The sequence below is a fragment of the Chanos chanos genome, chromosome 14 (genome assembly GCF_902362185.1).
Source record: "Chanos chanos chromosome 14, fChaCha1.1, whole genome shotgun sequence".
NCBI classification, from domain to species: Eukaryota; Metazoa; Chordata; class Actinopteri; order Gonorynchiformes; family Chanidae; genus Chanos; species Chanos chanos.
Window position 1 is genome coordinate 10,676,592 of NC_044508.1, and position 15,786 is coordinate 10,692,377.

The 15,786-nt window shown below is 38.2% G+C and overlaps 1 protein-coding gene across 1 annotated transcript; it reads left to right on the forward strand.

Annotated features, from left to right (window-relative positions):
- Window positions 1-400: 400 nt before the first annotated feature.
- Window positions 401-9,825, forward strand: LOC115827240 (cystathionine gamma-lyase). The gene is made up of 12 exons (XM_030791051.1): window positions 401-662; window positions 1,275-1,356; window positions 1,838-1,933; window positions 2,068-2,177; window positions 2,656-2,790; window positions 3,038-3,095; window positions 3,203-3,280; window positions 3,986-4,138; window positions 5,641-5,762; window positions 6,332-6,384; window positions 7,393-7,531; window positions 9,151-9,825. The coding sequence occupies exons 1-12, from the start codon at window positions 489-491 to the stop codon at window positions 9,163-9,165; spliced, it is 1,215 nt and encodes a 404-aa protein (XP_030646911.1). The 5' UTR covers window positions 401-488; the 3' UTR covers window positions 9,166-9,825.
- The last annotated feature ends 5,961 nt before the right edge of the window (window positions 9,826-15,786 follow it).

Below are 15,786 nucleotides of genomic sequence, written 5' to 3' on the forward strand. Positions count from 1 at the left end.
CTGTTGGAATTTTAAATCTTAAACTGGGCGTTTGAGGAAATATATCACAAACCAGTGGCCTATTTTTTCAGATATTGCTGCCGATTTAGTTTCCCGATTCCTCAGTTTCATTGGTGTACACCTTTTCACTTTTGTGAACTGTGCGAGTAAAATCACGCACTTAGCCGTAATTGCTATGTTTAACCAAAATCTTAGATTTATCTTTGCTCTGAAGTTCTCTGGACGTGTTGCATCATCATTATACGCATGTCGTCTCTACAGCCGTCTGGCTACAAACATTGGTCACATGGTTCAGTACGCCCCTGTTCAATCACCAATCGAAGTCATCCTCTATTTGTACGGATAAAACGATTGGTTTAGGAGGAGGGTTTTGTTTTTGCACGCTGCTATTAATTGTAAACCGGATTACATGAGTGAGCTGATTTTGCCACATTTCACGTTTCCTTTTATGATCTCAGGGATCTAGTGAATCTTATCCGGACCACCGCATGGCTTCACACATACAGAACGACTTCGCAAGCGGCTTCCTGGATGAATTCAAATCATTTGCCACAGATGCGATCCACGTTGGTCAAGAACCAGAGCAATGGAAGTCCATGGCAGTAGTGCCTCCTATTTCCCTGTCAACCACGTTCAAGCAATATGGTCCAGGAAATCATGCGGTAAATTTATCAGATTACTCACCAGGCAATCACGGAATGAAAACATACATAGGATTTATTATTCTACAAATACCACTGGTGTGACTTTCTTGTTTTTAACTGAAATACATTTTAGTAATTGATGTTTAACAGGAGCAGCTTTATCGGTTTGCCGACAGATGCATAATGTGTTTTCTCTATGAGCCGCCTCATAGGCCTCGACATACGCCGGATGTTAACTAATCGTAAACTGATCTGATTAGCTTCATTGTTGGATGTGTCATTATAATTAGCCGATCAAGTTAAGTAGATTGTTTTATTTGAATTCATGCTACAAGCTAATTTTCTTGGGATGTACATAGCGAAACACCGGAAACGTAAGCTCTGATTTACAGTGTCACTTGGCCAAGTTTTTTTTTTAATCTCCCATTCGTTATATTTAACAGCTTGAATCGTATTTCTGTGTTCCTTTTATTTCCTATTCGTGAATCTTTTGCAGTATTACACGACATAAGTTACCATGTGGCCGTCTGTATGCTCGTGCTCTAGCAGGCATCTGCAGTTATTACAAGTTAACATTTTTTCCTTTACAATGCATTTGATTTAACCTCTACGCAATGTTCTTCTCACTAGGGTTTTGAGTACAGTAGGAGTGGAAATCCCACGCGCAACTGTCTCGAGAAAGCCGTTGCCGCTTTGGATGGTGCTCAGCACAGTAAGTCAGCTGTCAATACAGTTTTCTTCTAATAATTGTGTATCCGCTGTTGGAATTTCAGGGTAGAGCGCTCCTAATAGTTACAAAACTCAAATGCTCGAACAATTTCTTGTGCGTCAGAGTAGACCGATTAAAGTTGCAGTTTACTATTTGCACACTCCGTGACCGTGGAAAGATAAAGTGAGTGGACATAAAACGTGTATTACAGATTGAATGCGAAAGAAATATGAATGAAACAGAGTAGAAATGAGTGTGCTGTAAAACTGAATAAAAATGAATATAAGATGATGTGTACATTGTTGCTGTTGAATTGGAAGTTTAAGTAACATAAATTACATATTGTAGGTGGTCAGGCATTGTCTGTTGTTGTCAAATAAGTTCCAGTTTCACAGAATTTTACTGTACAGATATGTATATTTACTCAAGTAAATATTCAGTGTGAATGCTTTTGACTCATATTAATGATGGACTTTTTCTTGAGGTATGGCTTTTGCCTCTGGGCTTGCTGCTACTCTGACCATCACACATTTATTCAAGTCAGGAGATGGAATTGTGTGCATGAATGATGTTTATGGAGGTGAGTGATGACACTGTAGGACAAAAATTCACTTTTCTAATGTTGATTTGTATAGTAGCAATACACATCATTGGGATTTGAGAGAAGACATTAATATGACAGTGATTTTGCCTGTGGTCTCAATGTCTTGACAGGAACCAATCGATACTTCAGAAAAGTAGCTTCAGAAGTGGGTCTAGATATCTCATTTGCTGACTGTACAAAGCTCGATGTTCTGAAAGCAGCTCTGAAACCAAATACAAAGGTAATCTGAAATTTCACACAACTTTCTTTTGTTCAGTTTGTAGTAGAGCTTCTTTTAGGCAAGACAGTGTTCTTTTTGTGTTTTGGTGGGTTGTGTGTTTTTGAGGGAAAATGACGTGAATCATGTTCTTTTCATTTTGCCCTGTGGCTGTATGTCCTCACCATGAGCAAGGTGAAGGGGAGGGAAGGGAGGAGTCTATCTTTATGTCTTCATTCAACTTAATTACACTTTTTTTTTACCTTAGTGACCATAGTTCAAAGAGCACACACACTCACACAGACACTCGCACACAATTTGTGGAATTTGGGTGTATTTTTTGAAACTGAATGACTTGCTAACTTTGTTACTGTGTAACAGTTTTAGTGGTCCCACTCACAGAAATGTCCCACTGAAACGAATCTCTTGGTTTACTGTAATGTGTGTCATGCAAACCCAAATGATTTTACAGATAAGTCTAAGCTTTATTTTTCTTACACAGATGGTTTGGATTGAAACACCAACCAACCCTACCATGAAAGTGGTTGATATCAAAGGTTGTGCAGAGCTGGTCCATGAATACAACAAGGATATAATTGTTGTAGTGGACAATACTTTTATGTCTGCCTATTTCCAGGTATGTTTTACTAATCCTACCGTTTCACTTCATATGAATTGATGTTATAAGTTTGAAAATTTTGCAGAATATTTGTCCAGTTTCAGTACAAATGTTTTGCAGTCAGAACCGCTTAACTTGATAAGTATAAAGTTGTTCAGATTCAGCATATTGTATATTACAACATATTTCACTTTGTTATAAAGTAAATGTTTTACAATGTGAGTTTTTATTTTTTAATGTTTGTTGTTCTCTTTGGTCTCTACAGCGCCCCCTGGCTCTGGGTGCAGACATCTGCATGTACTCTGCGACCAAGTACATGAATGGTAAAGAGATATACGTGCTATATAGTGATATTACTCAGTGAAGCTTAGAACTATTTCTAACCAATAGATTTGGATTTTCCTGATTACTCCCCTTCCTCCTTTTTAAGGGCACAGTGATGTTGTAATGGGCCTGGTTTCTCTCAACCGTGAGGATTTGTATGAGCGACTGAAATTTTTGCAGAATGGTAAGATATTGAGAATTAGCCAAAGGGCTAAAAAAAAAACCACATAATATTATACTGACTGTACAAGAGGTGAAGCTGTCTTTCAATACCATGTGTTATCAACTTCCAGCTTCATGATAATGTAACATGTTTCACAAGACTTAGAAAACAGCTGTTTTGACTCAAGATCAACAGGAAATGAGTCAGATATTGGCATGACATGTACAGCCATGACCACATGATACATTTATAGAAATATTTAGGCAATAGAGAGGAACTAGGTAGACCTGATGGATTAACTGCTAAGTAATGGTGATTTGCAGTCTCTTTCTCCTGAGTCACAGTGACAGCTACAGTATTGCCAGCACTTAATGACTCAGACTGGCTCTCCCAACTAAAAGTAATTTCAACTCCTTGCTCGCAAACTTAGTGAAGCTTTGTTTCTTTTATTTAACCATATGTTGTTCAACATTATGCAACACAAAAATTCAAAACTATTTAAGAGAGCTTAAATCTTTGGAACTCTGCCAACCTCCACTACTGCAGTGCGATTGCATAATTGTATAAAGTTCCATTTTCCAGTTATACTTCTCACACCTACCTTGGTTTTACTGCAGATTTAATCTCTGCTTGTAATGTTGGAAATAAATGGTGTGTTGTCAATGGTTACAGAAGCAGTTGGTTTTGGTCTCTGATCTGTTCTCTGAATCTCATCCCTTTTTTCAGCTTTGGGAGCAGTGCCATCTCCCTTTGATTGTTATATGTGCAATCGAGGACTGAAGACTCTTCATCTGAGGATGAAAGAGCATTTCAAAAACGCCCTTGCTGTGGCCCAGTTTCTTGAGGCAGATCCCAGAGTGGACAAAGTTATTTTCCCAGGTATCTGATCTGAAATAAGTCTTATCAATGTGAGTTTAAAGCTACCAGGCGTGATTCTTCCTATTGCTATTGCTGGTAGTTGTTTTGACTGAAGCAGAAACACCTGTAAAAGGGTGCTCCTGGAAAGGATGAAGGCTTTGAGGATTAAGACAAGACATGTTTCATGAATCAGTGTTTTTTCAACTCTGTCCACTGTTCTGCATCTTTTTAATCGGACCATGACCTCTGAAACACTTGATGAAACTAGTTCTTTAGGTGCATCTCCTGAAACGTTAACCTTGTTCTCAAACTCTAACTGCAGTTCCCAACAACGACAATATGCCACCCATGCAAAAGAACCTAAAACGCTCAAAATCTGAATCACATGTATCACGTGTACAAAACACACAAAGTCGGTCAGTCACTACAATGCCGTCACCACAATGCCGTCACCACGTAGCAGCCTAAGGGATAGCACCCTTACATCACTGCATAAACACCGACACAAAGAATGCCATGGATTTGCATCAAAACTGGACAGACTGGATATGTAGTCTTGCTGTCAATACAAAAAAAATGTTCTGTACACACAAATATGGAAAGAAAAAAAAAGGATTTTAATACAGTGTTCATATATCCCAAATTTGATACAAAGACAAAATAAAACAAAGGCAGACCTTACATTACTGATAGCAATCCAATACATTCCCTATTGAAAAACCTATTGTCTCTATAATCACAGTTAAATGAAAAAACACTCACTCAAAAGTGCTCCTCTTCCCCCAGGCATACCACCACATGTTTTGGCTCTCCTTTCTCTTGAAAGGCCAGGTTTTTACCACTCTCATATCTCTTCTTGCCCCATTCTCAGTGCAATACCGTGCAGCGGGACCATTAGCATTACATGTGCCTGTTAACAGTTTACACTTGTAGGACGGGGTTGGCAATGTGTGTGCTCTTTTGTTTTCAGTTGAGAGAAATTTGCTGCGGAGCTTACTGACTGGAGTCACAATTCTCACAATGGCCTTTTCTTTTGTACAAACACGGTGCTCGTTGCACATAGTATTTTGCATACAACCATTTACGCAATGAACAACTGTGTCAGTGTGAGTGAGAAATGCGTACAGCCTACGGGCAAAAGTACGGTTTGTTGTTTTGACCGGTATTTCGTAGCCTATGAGGATTATTCTTACCCATGACAATTTCGTGTAGCATGCGCCTTAGCATTTGCGTTTTGTCAGAACGCAATGAGAAATGAAATAGCGTCGTGGTGAACTACGCTAATGCTACTTGAATTTGAGGCAGTGTTTTGAGAACGAGGTTACGCGTTTTGGGGATGGGGCCTGAACGAATGAGGAAAAATGCAAAGAAAGTTGCGCAACCGAAACCAAAGAAACAAAAAAATTGTACAGACACTTTGTAGCGTACCTTCAGGCAGAATTTGCCATAATGGCATTCTTTGTAATTATTCGACATCAAAGGCCGTAGCTAACTATTGAATTAATGATGGCTCTCTTTGGTAGGCCTGCCCTCCCACCCCCAGTATGAGCTGATGAGGAGACAGTGCACCGGCTGTCCTGGAATGATTACTTTCTACATCAAAGGGAAGCTGGAGCATGCTAAAACCTTCCTCAGCAGCTTAAAGGTAATTAAAACCATAATTCGTAGAAACACTGAGGCTCGTTAAAGAGCAGATATATTATTCATGCAGCACCTAGTTGTTACATAATAAATATTATAACTTCGCTGAATCTATTTTCGGCTTCAGCAACCTGAAGGGACACTCACTCCTCGTTTTACACTCCCTAAAGATGTTTTTTACTTGATAGAGTTACAAATTCGCCGAAAAGAAAGTGGTAATGCATTTTCATTATAATAAATTAGCCCAGAGCTTGGCTTAAGAGATAAATGAACACATTTAATAGATTATGTATAGCATAGGGTCTTTCTTTTCTCGTGAATAGAGATGGGAACGTTGATTTATGAACGTCATTAGGCTAACTCTTGGAAAAAATCCAAACAGTAGAAAGTGGCCTGCTATTATGAAGTGGTACATTTAAATGAAACACGCTAAAGTCACTTTAAGAAGAGACAATATGCATATTGACCATTGAATCTGTATGTTGGTGATTATGGTCAGTTGTAATATAAAACAACGTCCTTTCATGTTTCTGATGTTTTAATAAACGCCTGTGTCTTTGTGTGTTGTTTCAGTTGTTTGCGCTTGCTGAAAGTCTGGGGGGTTACGAGAGTCTGGCCGAGCATCCGTAAGTTAAACGAGAGTAATGAACCATTTGTAACAGCGCCTTAACTTTGGAAACTATTTAGGGCTAAAGTTGTTTCTAATCTGATTTATATGTGCATCACCATGGCTGTTTTTAGCTGTTACATCGACCAGCCGTTGCTACGACAATCAGTTTGTGGTTAGTACATTAGGCACTAATGCACAGACCACAGACTGATTTGTTCAAGTGAACTATATATGCCAGTGTTTCACAGCCTCAATGTCAGGACCCACTGGGCAACACATGACTGTTTCAACTCAGCACAGACAACATGTGAATAAATAGTTAATTGAACATGCTCTCTTTGCCAGAGTGTATTTTAGTGTGATAGTTTGAGATACATTAAAAAATATGTCTCACCGCAAGAACAGAAGTTGATTGAAGTGCCCCAAACTGAAATTAAGAAGTACAGAACATCGGGATAGAAAGTTTTTGCTGGACATCCACGTTAGTACTGGGTTTAAAATTTGTGCTGAGATTAGATGATGTAATAATTTTGTTAGTACACTTTTAAGTGATCATGAGCTTTGAAATTATGAAAGTTAAAACATGAAAATCCTTCATATTATTTTTTTAAGTTGTTGAGAGCTCTTTCCTATTTTTACCACAAGGGGGCATCACTGACCCAGAAGTATGTGCCTGGGAGAAAGGAACACCAGGGCAATTTGCACCATTTAATAGCACTTTGGAATAGAATGGGACAGAACATATGTGTCTGTCAAGCTGCTTGCTTTCATAATATACTAATAACCCAAAATTGAATATGTGACATTTGAAAACATTAAGGAAAAGTTAATGGTACAGGGATTTTAATAGCTTCCTTGATTTGAACCATCCATATTTTTTATGGAAAGAATCATATTTTGAAATAGGAATCCATTAAAGCTAATTGATAAAATCTTAATTACTGTGGTGTGACAAAAATGTCACTGACTCATTTATATGGCGATAACAAACCCAGTCTGTTCTGGATTTGATATGCTGTTGCAGAGCTATCATGACGCATGCCTCCGTGCCAGAGAATGAGAGGACGATTTTGGGTATCAGTGACACTCTCATCCGTCTATCTGTTGGACTGGAGGATGAAGAGGACATTATAGCAGACCTGGACCAAGCTCTTAGTGCTGCTGTGAGTGGTTAAAGCCCAGCTCTTTGTTACGCGCAGACACACGCACACACACATTCTCTCTTTCTCTCTCTCTCTCTCTCTCTCTCTCTCTCTTTATATCAGAGTCCTCCACCAGACTGACTCCCCTGGTAATGATTAATAATTGTGCAAATACCCACAGCAGTATCTTCATGTGGAACCAAGGTTATGGCTAATCTAAAGACATTAACCGTAGTCATGTGACTACCTCTTTAAAAGCCACAACTTGTATTTATTACTTTAGGGTACGTACACGGGAGAAATTTCACCTCAAATTAAAGGTTTCATTTACTGTTTATAATAACTAAACTACATATCAACATGAAAATAATTTTATGCGCGCACACAGAGAGCGAGAGAGAGAGAGAGAGAGTTTGTGAGCACTTTCTTCACCAAAAACCTGTCTTGTAATCTTTTCAGTCCATCACTCTGAGACCTAAACTTGATTCTTTTTTTTTTTTATTCCCTTGCAGCAAAAAAGTAATGCATCTCTGTCAAATCAAGACAAATAGGCTTTTGGTCAGGGGCTGACAATTATCCTCAGAAGGTTGTTTTTTTTTTTTTTGTGCAGCGTGAGCTGGAGATACGGGCGCTTATGGCTACCCGGTAATGCTTGTAGCGTATGCCGTCCCGGGGGGGCGGCGGGGTTTGTGGAGGGGCCTTTTACATCCTCAGTCTGTCTGAACATGTGAAGATTGCATTTGGATTGATAGTGTGGTCACTTCTGCTTATTGCAGGGTGACCCGTCACAGCATGCTGTGCTGAGATTTCTACCAAAATTTAACTCTTCTTGTTTATGTTTAAGCTTTGGTTTTGTATTTTGCTTTTTACTTATGGTTCCTCGTCCTTGACATGATAAAGAGGGGTTTTATCATATTTTAAATATAAAACAGACGAACTGAAAGACCTTACTTTATGGACTCAAATGTCCTTGAATGTCCTACTAAAGCATATGGGTTTTTGTTTTAAATGAATAATGGCCACAGTCTTTGAAATGCCCAGAAAAGTGGGATGTAAGTTTAGATGGTTTGCCTTAAAATGATTTCTCTCTGTGGTGCAGTAGTCAATTGTAAGAGAGTCAGCTCATCTCAAAGTCCTCTGATGCTCAAAATCACTTCTCCAAATGGACTAGCTTTATGCCCATCTGTAAATGAAACTGAGACGAATATCTTCCATCCCCATTGAACAAAGGGCAGGTTTGATTTGTAGTGAGTTTTAATTTCCTATGACATCTGGGCCTGTGCAGAGAATTCCATTAAGTCTTGGCATGCAGCTCAGTTGTAAGATTATGGATTGTGGACTCTCTTCTGCTCCTGAAAACGAGAGGTTAATTTTCTGCACCTCACTGAGGTTAAGTGCTGCTGTTTTTTTTTTCTTTTAATGGCCGAATATGATAATACCTGTGGCTCCATTCAAATCGCTCCCCATGGCCGGTCTCGGAGCCTCTCTGGTGGACTGACTTTTACAGTGATCAATGGAGGTGTAAAATTCATCACTTTCACAGAGAACTACTAAAGGAAGATCAAACCACGCCATACAGTTCATTGCATTTAGCCAAGTCTTGACTTTGATTGTGTTGTGTCATTTCTCTGTTTTAACAGCATCCAAAGAAATAAAGACGTCTCTAACGAAGTTCACGATCAAACATGAAATCTTACCATGGCTTGATGGAGATGAGGCCGACACATTTCTACTGGCACATTTAGTTAAACGCGTTTTACGCGTGCTTGAAACACAATGGGGAAACATCAGGGATCATCATCAGTCTCAGAAAAATCAGTGCATACACAGACCAATGAGTCTCTCATACCTTGACTGAATGCAGGAAAATTTTTAAAAAATTACATGCTATCTTTTATTTATGTTTGCTGCTTTTACATTCTTGATGTTTTTATGATTTTTTTTGTGAAAATTTGTAGAGTTTTTGGTGCCAATGCGGTAGTCGGGTACTAAGCAATTTTGGGGCAGAAAGGACTACCAAGAAATTGAGTCAGAAAGGGAATACCAATATAATGCCAGGGTTTTTTTTTTTTCTTCATTTATTCTTTTCTTTTTCTTCTCAGTCTATTGAGTGAACATTGAGTGAATGACATTTTGTGAATGGAAGGGGTCAAGCTCACCATACATTGTAGATGAACTTTGTTGACAAGCCAGGAATGCAAAAATGCTGTGACTTTTGCGGTTAATTTACAGAACTTTGTAAGTCATTCTTTTCAGAAAAGACCTTCTTTTGACTCTGTCATGTCACTGGTTCCATTAAAAGCTCTTTAATCCTATCTGTCCTTTTTTTTAAATTTATTTTACTTTCCCCATTCTTTCTCTAAAAGACCACACTAACAGACAGCAGTCAAGCCAAACGCAGTTTCTTGCAGGAACACCAACATGTCACAAAGAGCATCTTTAATAAAATCATTAGAGACATTAATGATGAGGTGGTCAAACCAAGACTGGCCGCACCATCGATAAAACTTTAATACAAGATTGAGTGAATCCTAACTCCAAGTGGAAGACTAATTACTCTCTTGTGAGGCTAACGTCTTTCTTATCTGAATACAGTGTCATTTATGGACAAAATGGTAATTACATTTCTTATGAGCCGATTCGATTTGACAAGTAAATTTTTCCTTGTTTTAATTTTCAACATATGCTTCAGAATTTTACTGTTGAGTTTTATAACTGATAGGTTACAAGATCAGTAGATTACATGACTTATTGTGTAGGCCAAATTTTGAGCTACAAAAAATGAGGAGAGACTATATTGAAGGCTCTCAGACTAAAAAGAGGGAGAAAAAATATGCCACAGAACAGGGAGTTTCAGAACCTCAAGTTCTTTTTTCTAACAAACTTACACGTGCTGCTAGGAAACCCCTTAAGGTAATATTCATAAATGTGACATTTGAATTGAAGGGGGAAAAAAATGGTACACAGGAGCAGCCCCTCTAGTGGGCTTATCTTCACCAGTTACACAAGAACCATCTGAGTTATGCACGAGAGACAAAATAATTTTCACTTTTATAGAATTAGTGAGCTTTTGCTCCCAGTTTGAATAGCCTCCTTTTTTTTTTTTTTTTTTGAGAATACCATGGCTTACTCTGTTGATTATCGTGTTTCTTGACAAAACCAGGGAACATCCTCTGTGCTACTTGGAATGCAGACCGGTGTTATTTCGAAGCTTCTTTGTAGCAGATCAAAGAGAGATAGTGTCCACAGATTGTGCTAGGAGCCAAGACAGGGCACCCTCACAAAAGTGCTTTGATCCAGATCAGGTCTAATGGGATGTCTGAAGGCATCAACAGAAAGAATAAGAGAAAACTGATACACTTCCCCATGCAGATGGCCTTGACCTTAATCTGGATGTACTCTGGTCATTTTCAATGCGGTCCTGTAGAGACAACTGTTAAACCTTTTGTGTAAACTATAACCAACGCATACAGCAGTCTGAAGGCTTTCGTTATACATTTTTCTCAACATTACCGGAGATCGTTAATGCATCAACCGGAGATACTGAGAATTGTGAATGTTTTTTTTTGGGGGGGGGGGGGGGGGGGGGGTTACATCTGGTATTCATCAACGGTTTTATCATTTCTTAGTCATCTCTGCATTTGATACGGAGGATTTGGGGAAATGATAGATCATTTTTGAATGTATACATTAGAGTGTTTTAAAATGCTTTTACTTACATACACTGAAGAAAAATGGTCAGGGCATATGGGGTTGCATAGGAAGCCTTTTAAGGTCAAAACACCATTAGGACTCTAAGTCTACTTTAGCATGTTCGCAGTATGTGAATATGACTGGTGTGCCATTAGAGCTAGTCATCAATACAGAAAAATAATGTCATCCCGTTTTCCTGCATAGCATCACAGACCATGCCCAGTGCGGTTACAGCGTCCCCTCATAACTGAACTCCTATTAACCTATGGAATTTATTTTTATTGCATGTCACATTCATCTTATTCAGACTCCACTTTTACAGCAAATACAGGATCATTACTGCTGACTTACAGTGTTTGCACACATTGTGAGTCACCATAATGAACTGTACATACAGTACACACAAATGCACCCTTTCGTCAAAGTGTAGGAACTGGAACCTCCTTTTTCGAGGCTCTTTATTAGATTAATCTATTATTAAGGTTCATTTTTGCTTACACTGGAGTGTGCTGTACCTACACTACAGTACAGTAGACCACAGTCTAGTAGACCGCAGTCCAGTAATCAAACAAATCAAAGAGAAACTGATTGCTGTGGCAACACAGACTAAATCGCTTACGTCTGCTGTGAAAGCTGATTTTTTTTCCCACTTGGCTGAGCCAGGCTGGAGTCCTTTCATTTCCTGTGTTCCAATTTTCACTTGTCCAAGAGAGCAAATGGAGATGAGTTGAAAGTGTCTGCCATTCGATGGAAACACTCACTGTCACTGTCACTAGCGAGTGTGACCTGATGTTGTGAAGAGGTAGACGTGTATTCGTTTTCCTGTCTGTGCTGTTTGTTTGCAGTGGTACAGTGCGTGAGTTAGGTGACAGTAGTTCTTTTGTTTGACATGAGGATTTATGAGCGAGCCAGTTGCCAGCCACGTTACATGATCTATGAAGCATGAAAGCACTTTTTTAATTGGTCTTTTTAACTTATACAGAATTTTATTTGTTTTTGCTACTTACTCTGTTAAAAGTGTTTACATATCACAATCAGCTTAAACAAAGGAAATGGTAACTTATTGTTTGAAGACATTCTGTAAATAATGATGCATTTTATGGTTTGATAAACAGAGAATGTAGTTAAGTCCGCCTATAAAAGATGAACCATAAATTCTGAGTTGTAGATTATGAAAATTAGCCATATCCATCTGAACATATTATTTTGAATATGTTCAAAATAAAATTATATCAGATGCATGTATCATCAAAAACTTCTATCAAAAAATTATCTCGGTCTTTCCCTCTCCCCCCCCCCCCCCCCTCTCTCTCTCTTTCTCTTTCTTACGTTTGTGTGGGTCTGAACATGCAGAGCCGTTTAGCCCTCAGGTGTAGCTAGTCTCCGACCCTTCATGAATAGTTAACAATACAGGTTATGTAAACCACAGAGTCATTCTTCTCCAAGAACCTGATGTGGAAATATGAGGTTATACAAATACAGACAAGGCTAATGAGGAAGTTTATGCCTTGTTGACCTTGCCTCAAATCACCTTCGTTTACTTCATAAACGATAACAGCCTGGTTTGATAAAATATGTAAGCACTTTAAATTCCCTCAGAAAACAAAGACCTCATGCTTTCTGTTATCACAGACACTTAAGCCAGTACACAACAAAATGTCTAGGAAGTCTATCTGCTCTTAGGGATTGTGACATAGCCTTTCCTTCCAAGGGATGTAGAATATTGTCCTGTAGTTGTCCTGTGTGTGACTGGTGAAGTTTCCCCCCGAAAACAAATGCTGAGTTTTAAAGTTATTAGAACTGTGTGATTCTTATAAATAGGTGTTTTCACATGAAGGCAAGAACATTGCAATAGCAGACACATTCCATAACAAATCATTCTTACAGTTCAGCTGGGCTGGATTTTGTTGAATAGACACCTACACTGAAACACAGGAATCACTTCTGAGTGACACTTGAGTGTGGATGTTTATTGTTTCGGTGTATCAGAGAAAAGCCAAAAAAAAGAACACTTGAAAATTATTCAGTGACGTTTTGTGCCACAGGGCATTGTGGTACTAATTATTTTGTGAAATGTCATGACTCTCAGTGTGCCTTTACGTGAACCACCTTGAACACATTTGGTCCAAGACTTCAAGTAAGTCATCTGGAAAATTGCTTTGTTCCTTTTCATTGATACCCATCTGCTCAGAGATAGCAAATTTCCATGTTTTCTGGTTGGACTCCACTCTCCCACCTAAAATAAAATATTACTACAACATCTAAGAGACAAAAGCAGTTGATGAGAAAAGGTCACCAGAGATAAAACATGTGACCAAATGGATAATCATTCTGGGAAAAGTAGAGAATGACTAACTTGTGAAGTCTCGCATTAGTTGGAGGATAAAGCACTTTCTCTTTATAAGCTGAATGTGTGTGGGTGAATAAATCACTTAATGTCTGATGTTAGTTTAGGATAGAACATTTTTCTTTGCCATGTTTTTTTTTTTTTTTAATTGACTCAAATTCTGTGATGTAAAGGAGAAGCTTTTTACTGCATCAGTTTTAGAAAACATGACTCATAACTATGGCTAGATATTGTATCATTTGGCTCTTGGTTTGTTTAATAAAAATTAAAAAAAAAAAAGTCAAGGGACTTTTTTATGGACAAAAAATATTGTTTTTCTCTAATATCACATTCCAGTTGACTTATTTCATGATTATGATAAATAAAAATAATAAATATTTAGAAAACCCCACTGTGATCCTTTGTGCAGCTGAATGTAGGTCTGAATGTTGTGCACAAAATTTCAACTTCCAGTGTCAGAATCACACATGCATTAGAAAATTATTCCATCTGCTGCTTTGTCAGAAAACAGCCCGCTGCCAGTTTCCTTAGAAACAGGTTGAGGTATCAGATCCTTGAACCACTTTTACCAGATGTTTCAACCATTTATTTTTGTTGGGAAGGCAGGAAAATGTAGTACTTATGAACAAACTGTCATTTTCACACAGAATCCATATTCAAAATTATTATGCTGTCATGGCCAGATACCCCACTGCACTAATTGCATCTGTGCAAGCTGTTATCTGTGGGAAAAGGAAATTACTCCTTTGCCACTCTCTGTAATGATCCTGGGATCTCAAGATGGAGAGGATGCAAATAGCATTATTTCAATTGAATCATTGTTGACAAGAATTATGCCGTGCAAAATCAATCAAAGTACCAATGGGAGTCCATCTTCATGAAAACACAATGTTTTGTCCTTCAGAGAAAATACAAAGAACACATATGAGTCATAATAATCTCAAAAACAAAACAAAACAAAATAATAACAATAACAATAACAACAACAACAACAACAACAACAACAAACTGTTCTGCACTTAAAATAAGCGAACGTGTAATCAAGGTATGGATACAAAATAATCTAAGCATCATTATGATTCGGTAGCAGCACTGAATATTTAACAGTGCAATGACAATATTGTCTAAAACGTTAAGCAATAAAGTGTTTAATATGTTGCCACAGTGTTTAAACAGTGACGTTTGCAAGGGACAGGCTGTGCAGTTCTGTAAATGATTACCTTTAAGCTGTTTTCTCCATTTTTGTTTATACTGACAATCAATATCGTCTCTCTTGGGTTTGACATCAACAAGTATCTTACGTTAAGAAAACAAACAAAAAAAAACCAATACTTATTTCCTGTTACGGCAAGAGAAAAGAACAAGGTGTGTCCTTTCGCACAGGGAATCACGTCACTTACTAACGTCAGAAGGGCCATTGAAAAATGGGCCTCTTCTGTGGTACAAAGTGAACGTACATTTGTTTCCAAGGATGTTTACTTATTTATTTATTTATTTATTTTTGCTGCTGCCTTGATTTGCTGTGATATTGCATAAAAAGATGCCCTAAAATTCAGCTTGTTCACTGTTAAAGAATACCCTGTCTTCTCAGGCATTGTACAAAGCTAAGCAGTGTTGTCAATATAATGTCTTGAAAAATATCATCAAACTTCTATTATATATGCATTACCTGAAGTGCTCAAGATAACAGTAAATGCTTGTGAAAAAAAGACACGCTGTAAGGGTCATTTCAAACTCCTGAAACTGGGGACTTGAAGGAACCATTTGAACTCCTGATTTGTGACCAAGGCAATGGCAATTTTGACCGAGATGGACCTGATTAGGGGAAGGTCATTTGCTTTATTGGTGTTCGAATCAATCATATTGTCACTATTCAAACACCTTCTGACAAAGGCAACTCTTTGTGGACCATTATGAGGAGTTTTTGCAGCAAGGTCTTAATCACATCCCAAAAAGCATAATTGAAATGATTACATGCAGCAACAGCAGTCATTTGTCATGACTGCCCCGACGCATAAATGCTTCATTTGGACAGATATGACAGTGTTGGGTGACTCATGTTGTTTGGTTAGATTGGGGGTAAGAAACAACAGCAACAGAATAACATTGGTTCAACTGGGTCCAGTTTTCTGACGATGTAATATTAGTTAATTGAACAGATTCACGGTGTGAATATTGGAATTAAAAAAAAAAATTAAAGCGATAGATCAAAATGAAAGGCCACATCAGGCTAATC